Genomic DNA, 18,849 nt, shown 5'->3' with positions numbered 1-18,849 from the left:
AGTCCTTGTTCCATCCCTAGCTCATGAAAGACATGGCCATAGGTTTTTAGTAGCAATACTAATACAAAATTAGCATGCTACTTTTTAGTCCAGCATCATCTAACAATAACATCAAGGTGTGTAAAATCACTCATTTTTCCAGAGGGAAAGTCAGCTGGCCCATTTCAAACATGATGCAAGGGACGGCTTGGCAGTGTTGGAAGAGGCAGACATAACTCTTCCACTCTGGTCTCTAACCAGTCTTTATCAAAGCCCAGTCTTTACAACATTCAATGAATTCCCTTGGTTTATATCACTGTACCACAAATGTGTGAATATGCATTATTTTGACACTAATTTTTCTTCAAACTTCAAACAGCACTGAGAGAGACCAATCCTTTACAAATCACTTAGGTGAATTGGACAGCTATATAAATTTGTTTAATAATTTAATTTAGAGAAAAAGGATGGGAAGCTTTTCACTCTTCCACATTAAAATATTTTCAAATATATATTCACAGAAAATGCAGCCGCCCACATATTCCTTAGTACAGCACTTTGAGAATAAGGAAGCTGAACTAATCTTATCAATTTCAATCTCTTACCCCCTCCCAAGATAGGAATAACAATAAGGCTGCCCAGAAGCTAATCAATGTTACTTCTCCTTTACCACAAGACTTGGGGTGTGTGTAGGAGCAAAGGAACAAGCTTAGACTGGACAGAGCCAAACCTTGCTGCAAGTCTACGACTGGTGGAAGTTTTTTCTGCTGGTTGGTAAAACACTGAAAGGGGTTATTTATTATAATTATTTCAATTCATTGGCTATCCAACTCCAATAGACTCTGAGAAGCAAAGCTACATGAGAAAACCAATTACTTTGCACATAACTAATGCACACATAGACAAATCAGAACAAAACCATTCACCAGTTGAATCCAATGCCAGCATTTTACTAATTCAAGGATTCCCACTGTAATTCCACAGCGGTATGCACACACCTTGATGAAAATTGTCCTACCCGCAAACGGCCTCCTCAGCAGTTTTTAAAAGCAACACTATGAAGAATGAAATTGGTGAATAACCAGAATGTATAGGGAAGGAGGAAAGAAAGCAGTTCATAAACCCTCCGAGTAAGAAAGGCAGTTCCCCCTCTGTCCCGCAGCTGCTTTTTCAAGAGGCAACTGGACTTTGGGGGTTTTTCTTTGAAGACCTTTCAAAGTCTTCAAAGAAAAAACCCCAAAAGTCCAGTTGCCTTTTGAAAAAAAACACCTTTGGGTCAACCATAACCTCGATGAGTGAGCCTCTCCATAGACAGACAGTCCCCCTCTGAAAACCTCATTTCCACAAATGGGATGAGTTGCACCCCCCCCCCCCCTTTTTAAAGTAATAGATGGGAAAGTAAAGACTTTCCTTTTAATTTCTTATTAAGACTCAAGTGCTTACTGACGGGAGCCAGATTGACCATCCAGTGTCAGTTATAAATACCACCATAAACCCACCATGCAAGTTTGTTTAGGAGGGGGATATCATGCAGCGCCCTTTACTTGGCATCAACAGGATGGAAATCGACGGGGAGTAGCTATTTGCCGCCCCACTTCATTCCTGTCTCTTAAACCCGAGAATAATTTAGCTGACAACGCTTCCAGCTCCAAAGCACGCTATCTCCTCCCTACCGTTTGGGATGCTAGAAAAGAGGGGACGTCCTGCGCCGCTGCCTACCTGCCTCCGCAGTCACACGTTTAGCCCGAGCCGCTGCAGCTTCTCCATGAGCATTTCCTACCGCCCCGCCTTTTTTCAAGCCCCGCCTCTCCCAAGCTCCTCCCGCCGAGGGGAGGTGAGAGGTCAACGTCGGAAAAGGCTCCGGATGATGGCGGAAGAAGCGCCGCGAAGTGCCTCCAACGGCCGCAGACGCCTAGGTTTGTTTTCATTAAAAAAAAAAAAAACAACCACCTATTACTCCCCCCCCCCTTTCCCCGTTACATGGGCTATTCCTTCCTACTTCCTTCGAGTCAGTCGCGGGACGATCAAACCATTCCGTAGCTCTGGAGGGGTGGGCTAGGGATTGGGATGGCAAGGGAGAGGGAAGATGAGAGAAGGAGGCGGTGTGCAGTGTAGCACTACAGTATGGGGAATAAACCTCCAGGAAATCTTACCGTCACAACATCCAGAGAATACTCCCAGGGTAGTGGCTGGAAAGAGATGCCTTTGGTTGCTCGGCTTGTTCTAATAATAATAATAACCTCGATCTTCCCAAATGTACTTCATTATTATACTTAACACTTATTATATTATACATTACATTATATGTACACTTTCTTTAATAGCAGGATCTCATTTAGAGTAGGAGACAGCAAGCATACCTAATACTCCTTGCTTCCTTACTTCCCCTAGAACAGAGGTGGGAAACTATGGCCCCTTTTATGACTTGTGAACTTCAAGAATCCCAGAATTATGGCTGGCTCAGGAATTCTGGGAGTTGAAGTCCACAAGTCATAAATGTAAATGGTAAAGGTTCCCCTTGCACATATGTGCTAGTCATTCCTGACCAGTGGTGGGTTCCTGCCGGATCGCACCGGATCGCGCGCTCCCTTTCGGCGCTAAACCCGGAAGTACGGTCTTGCCCCGCCCCTGGCGACGCGACGACGCTTGCCTGCGCTCCACCAGCTTGGCTGGGAACGGAGACGTTTCCTCAGCGGAGCGGAGCGCCTGAAAGGGACGCAGGCTCAGCCTGCCAGGCTGCCATCACTCCACTGAAGACATTGCTGAGCAGAGAAACGTCTCCGTTCCCAGCCGGGCTGGTGGAGCACAGGCAAGCGTCGTCGCGTCGCCAGGGGCGGGGCAAGACCGTACTTCTGGGTTTAGCGCCGAAAGGGAGCGCGCAATTCGGGTTTAGCGCCGAAAGGGAGCACGCGCGATCCGGTGCGATCCGGCAGGAACCCACCACTGTTCCTGACTCTACGGGGTGGTGCTCATTTCCGTTTCAAAGCCGAAGAGCCAGCGCTGTTGAAAGACGTCTCCGTGGTCATGTGGCCAGCACGACTAAACGCCGAAAGTGCACAGAATGCTGTTCCCGTCCCACCAAAGGTGGTTCCTATTTTTCTACTTGCATTTTTACATGCTTTCGAACTGCTAGGTTGGCAGAAGCTGGAACAAGTAACAGGAGCTCACTCAGTTATGCGGCACTAGGGATTCGAGCCACCAAACTGCCAACCTTTCTGATTGACAAGCTAAGCATCTTAGCCACTGAGCCACCATGTCCCATTACCACAAGTCATAGAAGAGGCCATAGTTCCCCGCCCCTCTCCTAGAACAACAACCCTGTGAGGAGGACTGGGCTGAGAGACATTGGCAGGCCCGCAGTCACCCAGCCATTTTTTATACCAAAAGTGGGACTAGAACTCACCATCTCCTGGCTTCTGCGATTTGCTCTTAATTTTTTGTTGTCCTTTATATTAGGAAACAAACCACCTTTAAAAAATGAAGATGCTGCTGAAAGGTATTGTTTCTAAATATTATTTGCTTATAGATATGTCCGAATTTCTAAAAGAGTTCCAGGGATCTCCTCTCATGTTATCATTCCAACAGCTATATAAAAGAGCCCAGAGGGGTCCTAAAGTTGTCCTATGCAGGTATTTGGAATTGGAGCAGAGAAAATGCTTGGGATTTAAAGAGCTGTGATTCTGTGGTATAGAGTTCCCTAGTTGGTTGAGGAATTGAATCTGGATACTTTCACCTTGAATATCATAGTGAGCAATCTTTTATATCTGAGGGCCACATGCATTTGTCAAGAAGGCAGGTTTTTAATTTGAGTTTTGAATGTGTTGTGTGTTCTATAACAAAAGTTTAACACTTCCGTTTTGAGTTGTTTCCAATCTTAAAAGTGAAAGAAAATTCAATTTTCTGCAGTTAGTGTCTAGGGCCATGATGGCCAACCTATGGCACGTGTGCCAGAGATGGCATGCAGAGTCCTTCCTGCTGGCATGCGCACCATCGCCCCAGGTCTGATCTCCATGGCATTTCTTTTGTGAGCTTCTGTTTCCTTGCAAACGACGAAACAGAAGCTCACAAAAGAAAAAGATTTACCTCTTTCTGCGCTGCTGGTGTTGGGATGCCCTGCCTCCCAACGGCCAGCTGGTCTTCGGGGCTCTGCTGCACATGTGCACATGCACATTTGCGTATGCACACATTCACACAAGCCCACACATGTGCACACATACCTTTCAGTTTGGGCATGCACGCACACACAATTTGGGCACTCGTAGAGGTGGGTTGGTCCCCGTTCGGTCCGGATTGGGCAAAGCAGTAGTAGTGGTGGCGGGAGGCTGCGCCCACCCACCCGGACGCTTCTGCGCACGCACCTGAACCAGTAGTAAAAAAATTGGCAACCCTCTATTGGGCACTCAATGTCTAAAAGGTTCGCCATCAGTGGTCTAGGGACTGCAGGTTGCCTCTCACTTTGACCTACATCATAGTATTGTAGAGATAATATATGAAGTATCATAACTCCAAGCATGATAACAAGACTTACTTGTCTTAACTATCCCTATTGCTCATGACACTTACAGTACTGTAGTCTTCAGCTTACAATCAGTCACTTAGAGACCACTCAAACTCATAACCTATCTGAAAAAGAGGACTTATGACCTGGATCTGAAATTCTGATCACACACACACATGTCCTCCATGGTCACATGACCACACTTCAGGTGTTTCGTAGCACAGCAATTCATAGTGCCCTATGGTCACATGACTATGATTTACTACACTTTTGCTGAAAACATGGTTTTTCGCAAAATTGCCTCATTGTGAATAATGGATGAGTGAACAACTACATAAATCACACGTCGCTTTATGACGGCAGCATTCGAACTTACGACTGCTGCATTTGCTTAATAACAACCTCAAAAAAGGTCAAAGTGAGTCAGTTACATGACCAAATTGTTATATGACAATAATGGGCAGGTTCCATTGCAAATGTAACTTGAACATTATTTATATATAAGATAAGGACTTTATAGAGCATGGTTTATTATCAGAGGACATAAATACATTTGTAGGTCTTTGGGGGGTTATTTATTCAAAGACAGCTTCCTGTAAGTTCTGTGGGAGACTTGCTCTAAAGTTTGTGATTATTGGATTATCGTTTGCATTTATTTAACCAGTTTGCTCATTACAAGGGAGCTAGTTGGATCCTATTATGATCTTTGTGAATAAGTTTTGGGGAGATTAAATATATTCTAACTGGCAGGCCCCTTTGTGCTCAGCTGCTAGCCATTTTACAAAAGCATGACGGAAAATTCAAACCAAGTTTCAGAATAAACCTAACAGAAGGATGGTTTTATGTAATGAATATAACATTCCAATGAAATACATTATTTAAATAAACAAACCTTTTTAAGCAAATTGATATGAGTTGTCAAAATATTATATACACTATATTGTTAAATCCTTATTCATTTCTAGGAAAGCAGCACTTGAAGCTGCTATTAGGAAAAAAATTGAGTGTGAGCGGAAAGCATTGCAAGTTGTTGAACGCCTGTTGGAAGATGACATTACCGAAGAATTATTTGTGGATTGCGTATGTTCTTTCCTAAACTTACTTTTCTTTACATTTTTGGTGTTCCCAAGTGTATTAGGACTGCAACTCCTTAAATTCCAAACCAGAAAAATGCTGATTTAAATATTAAACGCTTGAATGTGATGATGTTGTCAATTTTCTGGGTTCACCTTTAGTCATAAGTCAGGACTATGCTTATCATGTGTGGAGTTGATAAAGGACCTGTGGTAGCACAGTGGTTAGAATGTAGTATTGCAGGCTAACTCTGCCCATAACCCTGTGTTCAATCCTGATCAACTCAAGGTTGATTCAGCCTTCTATCCTTTTAAAGTCGGTAAAATGAGGGCCCAGGTTGTTGGGACCAATATGCTGATGTTTATAAACCAGTCAGAGAGTGCAGTAAAGCATTATAGAGTGGCATATAAGTCTAAATGCTAAAGCTATAAAGTGTACTATAGTGACCATGTTCACTAACATTAAAGGAAGATTTTTACCAGTAGTTGGTTAAGCAAGCCTCAAGTTCAGACATGCTGGTAAAACAAAATGGATTAGACCATTCCACTTGTTTTTTGTGAACAAGTCTTGTGTTTTTAGAAAACTTTTTCTACACCTGAAAGTTACAGAAGGAAATATAAAAATGTCACTGGAGAAAGCAAGAGGGAAATTCCTCTCTGTTTTCATCTGAGAGGATTTGAGCCATATTTTTTCTCTGTGGGAGGCCTAATGCCTTAACTTAAATTTGTATTCTTTTTTTTTTAAGTAAGACTGAAATTTGGGGGGCTTGTCAACTGAATGTTGACTATTGAAAACATTAGAACCATGGTGCTATATTAAATATCCCCTTGGTTTTTAGAGTGTCCTAAATTCTAAAACTTTGCCTTTACTACCAGGTGAAAATAAATTTTAACAGAATCCTCTTGGTTTTGTCATTTCAGGGGAGGCTTATAACACCTTCTCACTATCTGGATGTGGTGGAAGAACGATTTATCATCAAGCTATGTGGCTATCCTCTCTGTCAAAATGGGCTACAGAATGTAAGAGTTTATGCGCGGTGTGTGTGCTCTTACATTTTTCATTCAGAATGTATTGCTTCCAGAGAATTGTCTCACACTAGCCTTTTGTTTATTTTGGTTAAATGAGATCAATTGAAATTCACTCTCTCACACTTATCTCTATGTAGAGATTAGGATTGCCCCAAATTTAATTAAGTTAAATTGACCGGAAGAAAGAGGGGCCCAGCATCTTTGGCTCCAAATGGTTTAATGTTATTCAAATGCATATAATGCACAACAGTCGTTTTGTAGAATCCACAAGGGTTCAGGCATTGTGTTATGATTTTAATTGAGATTGTTACATAATCTCTGGTTGGTTGAATTTCCATGTCATGCTGTGGCTTAAACAACAAAACCACATTATAGCTTCTTAGGTTGTATGAATCCAGTGATGAAGTTAGATCATTGCACCATCTAGGCCGGCGGTGTCACGTGATGTATTGGCATTTTTTTACCCTTTGCTAAACGTGGGCTGGACAGTGCATGATGCACTTGGCCCTTGGGCCAGGAGTTTGACAGCCCTGATTTAGACCAACAATGTCTACGTTGTTTTAGCAGCAAGTTTCCCGGATTTTAGGAAGAAACTTTTCCTAAGTAAATATGCCTGGGATTGGATTTGGGGGTCCTACCATTGAATTACAGCTCCATGTTGCACATAATTTAAATTCAACAAGAGACATATTTTTTGCTATTTTTAAAGTTTTCAATTTGGTAATAACATCTACTTATTATTTCTTTGTTTGCTTTTCAATTAGCACAATAAACAAACTTTAGTCATTTATGAAGCTAGATTATTTTACAGACTCAGAGTTAAGAACAGTTGCAGTTCAGAGATGGCAGCAGCTTCAGAAGTTTCTTTTATTCCCTGTAATCTATTTTGAGTCAATCTCTTTACAAGGTGCACTTTAGAAAATCTTACTCCTGTTTAATTAAATGAAAGAATCTCTTGGACAGAAGAAAATTTTTCATTCAACACACTAGTAATATTATTCCTGAAGGATGCTGTCTTCCTACTGATTCGTTTTGATATGCTTGGCATTCATTTAGTAGCTCATAATATGTCACAAAGGTGCTTTTTCAGGAGGCAACTGGACAGTCTTGTTTTTCCTTTGAAGATGCGTCCCTTCTCATTCAAGAAGCTTCTTCAGCTCTGACTGTACGGTTCTTGGGTAAGAAACAAAGCATCTTCAAAGAAAAACAGGAAAGTCCAGTTGCTGCCTTAAAAACACCTTTGGGACAACTATGACCTGGATGACTGAAAATCTCTGTAGATCTTTAGCTCATAATATGCTTCACATGCATAGTAAAAAGTAAGATACAGATAATGAGACAGTCAGTCTGATACAGGCAGCAGAAAAGTACAGTACCATAAAGAAAAAAGATAAGTGAGGGAGAGAGTACCTAAAGTTAATACAAGTAATTGAATGAATTAGCATAGTGGTTTTTTAAAACTGTGATAAATATATTACTTGAAAGAGAAGAATGCTGAACTAGCTAAGTTAATGAACTATGTTAATCAATTAACTTCATTGCATTTCTTACTTTTAAGGTGCCAAAACAAAAGTATAAAATTTCCACAAAAACAAACAAAGTATACGATATTACTGAGAGAAAGGTAAGTTTAAAACCATTCAGTCTTTGTATCCACCTTTCAATTTAACTTTGCACCATCTCTATTTTGTGATATTAAAGAAATAACTGTTGTTCTTATTCTTTCTGTGGGGAGCAGTGTTTTTGCAGCAATTTTTGTTACAAAGCATCAAAATATTTCGAGGGCCAAATATCCAAAACTCCAGTGTGGCTTCGAGAAGAAGAAAGGTACTTAGCTAACTCATATTTCTTCCTCTGATTTCTTAGAAATTGAAAAGATCATGCACTATTTGTAAAGATTGTCTTATCTGACCAATATGTATGTTAGATTTTTTTTTCTCCAGGCCAACTGCTGCTTTTTAATGTTAGGGATTTTCTGTTATAAAATTTGATGCCCTGGACTGTTGTTAATGGGGGAAAAACAGATGTTGATGGGTTTTAATAGAAGAAAACCAGAAACATAAGAAAAAAAACAGTTTTTATTTGTCAGAATATAGTCCATATTATTTAATCAAAACTTGTCCTGTTGATAGCCAGTATATTTATGTTTAAATAGGAGATCCATATAAATTCATATTATATGACACTTAATGTTAAAAAAAGTCCCCCGAATTTGCTTTATGACAAATCAGATTATGTTATGGATTTCACTAGAATCTAGTACTTGTCTGTCTGACAGAAATCTTCCAGGCTTCTTAACATAGATTTACCTCATTTTAAGCTATAATTGGATCTCATTTAGCATGTTGTGTGAATTCAGACTGTTGTGACTTACCAAGAAACATGATACATGAACCCATCCATTCCTTTCCCAAACCTGAAACTTGAACTGAGCAATGCTCAGAGTATGAAGTACAGTTTCCAAAGCATCCTGGTCTGGTTAGGATTATAACTGGCATACCAGACAAAGGGATCCTCTGAACAGCAGACTGCTGTTTAATGGTTTGTCAATCCATATCCTATATTGATTGCTTTTGTTTTAGATCATTAACTGGCTTTTCTTCAAGGTTTAACAGATTGTATATATCTTCAGCCTGTCCTGGATAGGGGAAAATACTACTATTAATATTTACCATTGGTACATCTAAGGATCATTTAAGCATTTCTTATTCATGGACTGAAGACAAAATGAAGGCAATGTTATAAAGACAAAGCAGAAAAATTATATAGTCAGGGGATGTTTGTCCTAATCGTAATTAAAAAGGCAAGGGAGAAATGTTCTCCAAGGATGCAGAGAACTGTAAAGTACCATGGTTTGTGGAGTATAAGGGACACCCCCATCCAAAAAGAGGATGGAAATGTCGGTGTGTCTTATACACCGAATATGGCCATTTTTGGCCTCCTGAAACCCTTCCCTGTGGGTCCCTGTTTCACCAAAAATTGGCCTGTTTTTCGCAAAAACAGAGCATGCAGAGGGCTTGGGAGGCCTGCAGAGTGCTCCTGGGGGCTGGATAGGGGCAAAAATGGGATGCGTGGGGGGGGTTGGGAGGCCAAAAACGGGCTCGTTTTTCGCAAAAATGGGATGTGCAGAGGGTTTGGGAGGCCTGCAGAGTACTCCTGGGGGCTGGGGAGCTATATTTTTTTCTTGTTTTTCTCTTCAAAATCATGGTACGCCTTAAACTCCGGTGCGTCTTATAGTCCAAAAAATATGGTAATTTTACTATTTGTTATCAACAGCGATCAGGAAAATGCTAGTCAGCACTGTCCCACTTGATTTAGAAACCATGCCTTATCTATAGTCTCGATAAGATAAAACCTTTTCACCTGAAAATGAGATTATCTTGCCTAATCTTATTGGACTACTTGTTCTAATTTTAGTGATGATACCAAACAAGGACTGCCGTCTTTAACATGCTTCCACAAGCCGCATTTATTGTATATAATAATTCTTATAATTTTAAAGGGGTTGTAGGGATCTAGATATTTGTTCCATTAGGAATTCTCTTTTTATGTTTCCTGTTGCTCTTTATTTTCCCTTTCATATAAATAATATAGCTGAATAGTGGCTTTGCCTGTAGCACTAAATGCCCCCGATTTGGATTCAATTTATAGCAAACAAGATCATCAAGACATCAAAGGAAACTGTCCAAAAATATAAGAACCGGGTTATGACTACACTAAAAAAGTATGACTTGCAACTAACCCAGTATCCACTGGGTGTCAATGTCTCATAAGGTATAACTGTTACCAAGAAATAAAGCCATACGGATTTAATGAATAGAACTCAAAATCCATTCTATAGCAAAAAAGCAAAGATAAATATTATAGCATTAAAAATAATTACTTTTTTTACTAGACACCTATGCAGTTGGAACAATCATATTTTTAATTTAAAGTTCCAAGAAGAGAAAAATCTATTTCAATTAGACTGTTCCAGAAATATTTCAAGATAATAACCATAATATTCAGAAGCTATGCATTTCTTAAAAGGTTCACTTCCCTGCTTCACACATTGAAGAAGGTTGATAGATCTAAGCCCGAAGGACCTTCGCCTAGATTAACCTGATATGCTGATTTAATCCTTGCTTGACAGAATTCCCTTCTCATAGTCATTCATGTCTTAATCACTTCACATTGCAAATCACTCTCTGCAAGGGACGTCCCTTGAAAAGCACTTGGAAGCGGCACCTAGGGGGCCTTTATGTTCAAGCCTTGGTAAACCTTTGATTCCTCTACTGTATTGCACAAGATGCATTGGTTACCAAGGTGAGCTTCTGGGTGCAATTCATAACATGTACTGGTTATCTGATGTTTCATTTTTCCCAGAGTAGGCATGTTTCAGATCCCAATTTCAAAATACAGATAGTCCTTGACTTGCAACAGTTCATTTAGTGACCATTTGAAGTTACAACAGCACTGGAAAAAATTGACATGATCATTTTCCTCACTTAGAACATTGCAGCATCCTTATGATCACATGATCAAGATTAGAATGCTTAGCAACTGGCTCATATTTATGACCGATGCAGTGTCCTGGGGTCATGTGATCTCTTTTTCCAACCTTCTGGCAAGCAAAGTCAATGGGGAAGCCAGATTCACTTAACAAATGTGTTACTAATTTAACAACTGCAGTGATTCACTTAAGAAACATGGCAAGAAAAATCGTAAAATGGGGCAAAACTCACTTAACAAATTTCTCACTTAGCAACATAAATTACTATGGGCTCAATTGTGGTCATAAGTCAAGGACTACCTGTATGATCACAATTGGGACCAGCAACTCCACTGCTAAGCATGGTTGTTGATTGAGAATATATTACTGCAAGTTGCAATTTCAGTGCCAGATTTTCCATTGACTTGCTTCTGGAAAGCCAGCTTGCAAATGGTGCAGAATACTGCAGAATACTGTGACAGTCGTACATGCCCACATTTTAATCACCTGACAACAAAACCACTGCTTGTTTGTTTGTTTGTTTTATTGGATTTATATGCCACCCTTCTTCCAAAGCACTCAGGGCAGCGTACAGCATTAAAAAACACATATTACAAAACTTAAACGAAAATTAGAAACAATCCAAGAAACAAACCGAATTAATATAACTGCGACAGGCGAAAGTGTGGATTGGTCATGAGGTTATATTTCCGGGTCCATCATTATTTTTAATGGCTGTTATACAGAACAGTTGTAAAATGAGGACTATCTGTAGTGTAATCTAATGGATCTCAGGTGGCACGCCTTCTCTGTCATGGTGTCTGCCTCCTGGAATGGCATCTCCTCAGAGGTTCATATTGTCCTTCATCCTATATCCTTTCACTGAATTTTGAAGATCTGGCTCTTTCTCCAGGTCTTCTCTTTCCCCAGATGTTTTTGGCTTTTATAGCTTTATTGGTTCATGCCATTTTGTTTGTTAATTTTATTGTAAGTATCCAAAGTTGATTGGCTGGGACAGCTTTGTAAATTTGATGGAATAAACAAAATCAACCAAAGAGATGATGGACCTCTAATTGGTTCTGATCATAGGAAGCCTAGATCGGGGTCTCCAACCTTGGCAACTTTACGACTTGTGGACTTCCAGAATTCCTCAGCCAGTGCATGCTGGAAATTCTGGGGATTGAAGTCCACAAGTCATAAAGTTGTCAAGGTTGGAGACCCCTGGCCTAGATAGCAATCTGTTGGAGACAGCTTAATGGTATTCTGATCTTGAGTGAAAGGGCGGGTCCTTCCAAGTCTTTGATGATCTGGGGTTCAGTGAGTCAACTTTAGTGAACAGATGGCCAGGACAGACCACAGATAAGATATGTGAGAAGGTACAAATAAGTTTGGAACATTAGAAGTATTAGTAGTTTCTAGAGAACTGTTTTAAGCCTAAATTTCAGGCTACAATCCTAAACATGCATGTTAGGGAATAAGCCTATTGATTATTAAGCAACATTACTGTACAATACAATACAATAGTAGACTTGGAAGGGACCTTGGAGGAGGTCTTCTAGTCCAACCCCCTGCCTAGGCAGGAAACCCTATACCGTTTCAGACAAATAGCTATCCAACATCTTCTTAAAGACTTCCAGTGTTGGGGCATTCACAACTTCTGGAGGCAAGCTATTCCACTGATTAATTGTTCTCACTGTCAGGAAATTTCTCCTCAGTTCTAAGTTGCTTCTCTTCTTGATCAGTTTCCACCCATTGCTTCTTGTTCTACCCTCAGGTGCCTTGGAGAATAGTTTGACTCCCTCTTCTTTATAAATATGTATTAGATTGCACCTACAATTTGTGTCATTTTAATAATCTGAATGTTAATGATCAATTCCCCACTTTTTCAGGTTCATTACATCAGGTAAATGTTTAATACTGTTTCAAACCTTAAAAAAATGATTTCAAAACCTAATAAATAATATTTGAATAACTGATCCATGAATTAAAAATACAGTTGGTTAATATTGTTTATTAGCTTGTTGCAGAACCAAGCCCGTGCAAAATTTAGATGAGTTCGCTAATGATCACAATCAGAATTGTCACAGAATATAATTTTTCTTATCTTTTCTTTCAAGGCCACCAACTATTGAGCTGCTAAAGAAAGGGTCAAGGTAGGGCCAAAATCTTAATTTCATTTTCAGAGCTGCAGTACAGTTGAATGAAGTCTCTGATTTCCCTACTCTCTGCTTCGCTGTCAAATAGCCACCATTATTCTCATCCCCACAAAGCCCTGCTGCTTGCCTTGATTAGTTGGGTATTTTTCTTCCAGTCTGAAAAGCCTGTTTGATCTGTATGATTTTCAGCTGGCCCTAGTGGTGTAATTGAACCTGTTGAAACATGACACAAGTATAGTGTTTGCTTTTGAGTCCGCTGCAGCAGTTTTTGTCTATGGCTTTCTTTGCAAAAGAAACGGGGCCAATTATATGTGCTGAAAGCTTGTTTACATCTTTAGATAATCCATTAAATAAATAGGTCCATTTGGTGCTGTGTTTTTTTTAAAGCAAGCTTTGGCTGTATCTGCAATCTGTGTGTTTTAATAGAATGGCTGTGTTTGCTAGAAGTCTTTCTTGCCTGCATTTAAAACACAAAGCCAATTCATGGTACATACTATTCTAGCGGTGTAATGTGGAGGTGGGAAATCTGTGGTATGGCTTTTTGATGTGCTTTTTGATTAAATAATAGGGCTGCTAAATCTATAAAGTAGGATTAAAACCAGTGTATTAAAATCATGGTTTTCAAAGCAAAAAAGAAAGGGTAACTGGCACCTTCTGGCAAACGAAAAAGCTGGCAAGTGACCAGCTGTCTGCAAGGGGCATAAATCCTTCCATTCCCCACCATCCAGTCAGAGTTGAAAAAGCTTCTTGGATGAGAAGCGAAATGTCTTCAAAGAAAAAACCAGAAAGTCCAGTTGCCTCTTGAAAAAGCACCTTTGGGACAACCAATTGCGCCCCCTTCTGGACTGGGACGCCCTACGCATGGTCACTCATGCACTGGTGACGTCTCGCCTGGACTACTGCAACGCTCTCTACATGGGGCTTCCCTTGGGATGCGCCCGAAGACTGCAGCTAGTCCAGAACGCAGCCACGCGGGCTGTCATGGGGAGTACTAAGTACTCCCACGTAACACCACTCCTGCGCGAGCTGCACTGGCTGCCTGTGGTTTTTCAGGTGCGTTTCAAGGTTTTGATCACCATCTTTAAAGCGCTCCATGGCACAGGACCTAGCTACCTGCGGGATCGCATCTCTCCACACACATCCCTGCGGCCAATCCGCTCTCACAGGGAGGGACTTCTCCTGGTGCCGTCCACTAGGCAATGCCAATGGGCGGCGCCAAGGAGTAGGGCCTTCTCTGTGATGGGCCCAACCCTCTGGAATGACCTCTCCCCCGACATTAGAACTACCACCGACCTCCGCTCCTTCCGACAAAAATTGAAGACACACCTGTTCCGATTGGCTGGCCTGGCATAATCATAACTGCTACCTCCTGGCAAACATATTTTAATCTGGTATTGTAGGGAATTGTTTTTCAAAATTTAATTTTATGGGATATTTGTTGGGGTTTTAAATTATTTACTCAGCTGTACAGTTCTTTAAACATTTTATCCTCCTTCGTATCTATTTATCTATATAATAATTTTAATTGCTTAATTTTATAATTATTTATATGTTGTATTTCTAATATGAACTGTACACCGCCCCGAGTCCCTTTCGGGAGAGGGGGCGGTCTATAAGCGCTCAGTAAATAAAAATAAAAATAAAAAATAAATAAACCATGACTTGAATGACTGAAACTCTCCATAGACAGTCCATTCCGTACTTAATATTCTATCCAAACACTGGAGAATGAGTTATTTTAGACAGTTTTTTTTTAATGTGAACATGAGTAGTTCCATTGAATTTCTGTGTGGGATGAATTGACTCATTCAGATAATAAGTAGAATGATTTATTCTCAGAAGGGGCAAATTAGATAGAGACAACTGATGCCTATGCTAGTATAGGGATAAATTCTTTAGGTTTTTAGAGATTTTCAGTTATAAAATTCTAGTCACCCAGAGATAGAATGTTGCTTCTGCTGCTGCTGCTGTAGTAGTAGTAGTTGTTGTTATTCTCCAAACAGAGCAAAGTATTTTTAACCATAATTGGTAATTATTCTTAGATGTTGCTTCCCCTAATAAAAGCTTGCATGGTCTCTTGCTTAAATCTAAGTTCTGGAGGATTGATTAGTTGAGTCTTGGGTGCTGTGAATATGTGACTTCGAAATCATAAAAGAGATCGTTTGTATTCCTGTGCAAAATGCTTCATGTTCAATATATATTTGATCCTTTAAAAAGCCTGATTTTATATCAAAACAGGTTATCCAAAGTTTACTGAAAGCGTTTTATGTTGACAGCTCCTGCTTGAAACAGCTGGGTTTCAAAGTCAGAATAGCATTGAAACACTGGTAGTAAGTCTTAACAAAAAGGAATCTGAACTCAAAACTGAGCATTTCAGCTGGAGGCAGTTTGAATTTAAAAGTTTTTGCAATCATTTTTCCTTTTTCTCAAGAATGGTTGAAAGAAAGCCCTAAACCAAACTTATTTTGCAATAATCCTTCCATTTAAAGCATTTCATATAAAGACCACTAGAGAAACTTATATAAAGGTCTGCAGAGTTTAAAAATTAAATTTACCCAATTTAATTTCCAGACAACTTATTGTACTCAGCAATTTGGCAGTACTCCTTCCATCTCAAACCTATTTTATTTAATAAAAATTTAACATTTACATCTCTAAAGTTTTTATCAATGATGGCTTATTAATGTGTGAGAGGCCAAATTATTTATTTAAGCATCTGCCAGTCAGTGTCTATGTACTATATAGACAATAAAATATAAGTTATACTTACAAAAGGAAAATAAAATAAAGGCAGTGCGAATGAAAGGAAAAGAAAATTACTCTTTGAAATGGACAGAAGCAGATTGATGACATTTTTCTTATTGCACTAGTGAGAAAATGCCTTTTTTTCTTTTGTAGTTTGTATCTTTAGTTAGTATTTTTTTTAAAATTAATTTGTAAGATTAAAGATTTTTGTTAGGAAAAATAGATATTAATTTTTTTAAAAAAACACCTCTTTAGCTTTACAGTCCAGTTTCATAATTATTTTAAATTAAAATAACCAAGCTACTTAAATCCAGCATCAACTTCAACTATCTAACATCACAGTGGGAGGGAGAGAGAGTTTGTGTAAACTAGCTAAATGGCAGATTTTTTTAAAAATTGCTACATTAACAAGAAAAGGTCTACCACCAAGTCCAAATTTGCTCCTTCTTTTCCTCCTTGCTCTTCTCTGTAATCTGTTCTGCAGCATGGTTTTTGCTTCCTCTCCTTTAGCCGGCCTAAACATAGGGCTGTAGATTATAATTATGACAGGAAACCCAAGGAAGGGCAGGTCGGATGATGGCGTATCTGACTTCCACATGTATTTGCCGCTTCTTTAAACAGAAGAAAGTATGTCTTCATCTGGTGCACAATTTACTTGTGGTGTTCAGTCAAGGGACATGCTTTTTTAAAACAGACATTTTATTTATTGCTGTCTATGCGTATCTTATTGTCATTTTTATTTGTATTGACAGTGGCTACTGTGGGAAGGAAATAAAATTAGTCGGTGAAAGAATTGAAGCCTTAGACATTGAAAATCCTACTCCTGCAGGAATCCATCATGACTCTCACTCAGGCAGTGAAAGCAACAGCGATGCTGAGCAGGAGTTTGTTTCTTCTGTTCTACAAGAGAATCTCTCAAATACAGAGAAATTGGCCGGGAAACCCCTCAAGAGCATCCTCAAAAAAAGCCCTACCAAGAGAGCCGAGCCTCAGCTCTTCACCCCAGAGGATATGGTTGATGAGACTTCAGCCCAACTAAACAAAGGCACATCACATCTTCTACAAGAAGAGTGTAGCTTTTCTGGTACTATTCAGGGGGAAGCACATTGCCATTCTCCGAATGTTCTTGAAAATGTGCAGGTCTCTGAAAATCTTGGAAATAGCCCTGGATGCTCCCAAATAGTGTTTCTGGGAGTGAGCCAAAAAGGGGCAGGCCAATTTAAAAGGTTACTTGCTAAATCAAAACTGACTGTCAGAAGTCCAGCAGACTCCCTTGCGGCCAAAGATAGCTTGTTAGAGAGCCTCTGGCAGACATTTACTGAATGGAGAAGTGAAGAGACACTAAAGCTTCTCCATGGCTCTTGCAGCACCCCCAGTCATCTACTGCGGCACACCCAGCCAGAGGACTCTGAGAAGGAGGAGCTTGATGAAGATGATTTGGAAAATGCTACTAGCAGGGAAGCTATATCCCAAGAACGCACTTTAAACAGCCTAGATCAGTCTTTGCCTTTCCAGGATCCAAGGACAGCTGCCAAACCTTTACCCAGCTTTGAAAAATTGAAAAAAGAGACATTACAGTTGGAGTTAAAGGTGAGCGAATTTTACAAAGGAAAGTTCACTGTCACCGAAGAGGACGATTTGGCAATGCAATCAGAAAGGGAACAGCAGAATGGGAAGTCTCAAGTAAGTATCCTGAAAATAAAGGAAGTGGTTATAATGTCAACCTTCAGGTGTTGGGGCCAAGCTGAATGGAGTTCCTCCCTGGAGGAATACAATATGAATCTCGGTTCTGGTTACCTCTTGTTGTTTTCAATTGTATTTTTTTTTGGGGGGGGGGGTTAGTTTACTGATTGTACGCTGCTCAAATTGAGCTTAAGGTGGTAATGCAGATTTTTTTAAAAGGTTTTTTTTATCCCATCTTTATCTTTTATCCCATCTTGAATATTTTTATAAATAATTGAAGGTATTTATAAAAGAAATGAAGAAGGTACTTAATACTCCATCCTTCTCTTATTTTCACCACCACAAGAACCCTATGAGGTGGGTTGGGCTAAGAAAAAATGACTGGCCTAAAGTCACCCAGCTGGCTTTCATGTCTAAGGGAGGACTAGAACTCACAGTCTCCTGGTTTCCAGGCAAACACCTTAACTCAGGGGTGTCCAAACTTGGGATCTTTAAGACTTGTGGACTTCAACTCCCAGAATTCCCCAGCCAGCATGGCTGGCTGGGGAATTCTGGGAGTTGAAGTCCACAAGTCTTAAAGTTCCCAAGTTTGGACACCCCTGCCTAAACTGATAGATCAAACTGGCTTTTGTTTTTATTTAATTTTTATTTTTCCAAGAATAGTAGCAAGTTCATGAATTCTTGAAGGATCCCATATAAAAGCTTTTTTGTTTGCCATTGTTGAAGTAAATTATTTAATCTCACAATTATTCAGTGTCTTCTACATTCATTTTGGTTTATAATTTATCAAAGGCAGTCAAAGACAAAGATATTTTGCCACCAGAGATACCATTTTAACCTACTGTATTTTTCAGGGTATAAGATGCTCCGAAGTATAAGATGCACGTAGCTTTTGGGGTGGAAAACAAGCGGAAAAAATCTGCCTCTGCCTCCCAGCAATTTGTGTCCTTGCAACAAACAGCCTGTTTCAGTTTCAGCACAGCCTGATTAGCATAAGGAAAAATTTTTTGCCTCTGCCTCCCAGCAATTTGCTTCCTTGCAGCAAAAGCCTGTTTCAGTTTCAGTTCAGCCTGATTGGCACCTGATTGTCAGGCCTCCCTATGATCAGCTGTTTCAGACTGCAGGGATTGCCATAGCCCCGTGATGGCGAACCTATGGCACGCGTGCCCAAAGTGGCACGTGGAGCCATTTGCATGCGTGGAGTCGCCCATTCCT

The 18,849-nt window shown here is 40.0% G+C and overlaps 2 protein-coding genes across 6 annotated transcripts in view; one reads left to right on the top strand and one right to left on the bottom strand.

Annotated features, from left to right (window-relative positions):
* The window catches only part of GLMN (glomulin, FKBP associated protein), a 35,394-nt gene extending 33,617 nt beyond the window's left edge, over positions 1–1,777 (bottom strand). Inside the window, 1 exon segment of the mRNA XM_081949581.1 lies at positions 1,653–1,777. The gene's annotated coding sequence lies outside the window, so the exon portion shown is untranslated.
* RPAP2 (RNA polymerase II associated protein 2) overlaps positions 1,658–18,849 on the top strand; it is a 300,695-nt gene continuing 283,503 nt past the window's right edge. For all 5 annotated transcript variants that reach the window (XR_014175112.1, XR_014175113.1, XR_014175114.1 and 2 more), the window contains exons 1-8: positions 1,658–1,895; positions 3,436–3,475; positions 5,443–5,557; positions 6,472–6,570; positions 8,138–8,203; positions 8,318–8,406; positions 13,168–13,203; positions 16,704–17,634. Coding sequence is in view for 2 of the 5 variants with exons in the window: in XM_081949579.1 (XP_081805705.1) it covers positions 1,661–1,895; positions 3,436–3,475; positions 5,443–5,557; positions 6,472–6,570; positions 8,138–8,203; positions 8,318–8,406; positions 13,168–13,203; positions 16,704–17,634 (1,611 nt within the window). In the remaining 3 variants the exon portion in view is untranslated. The remainder of the gene's footprint in view (positions 1,896–3,435; positions 3,476–5,442; positions 5,558–6,471; positions 6,571–8,137; positions 8,204–8,317; positions 8,407–13,167; positions 13,204–16,703; positions 17,635–18,849) is intronic.

The sequence above is a fragment of the Natrix helvetica genome (genome assembly GCF_964273705.1).
Source record: "Natrix helvetica genome assembly, chromosome: 3".
Taxonomy (NCBI): domain Eukaryota; kingdom Metazoa; phylum Chordata; class Lepidosauria; order Squamata; family Natricidae; genus Natrix; species Natrix helvetica.
Note: the sequence above shows the minus strand (reverse complement) of the source record. Positions and strands in the feature narration are given on the sequence as shown.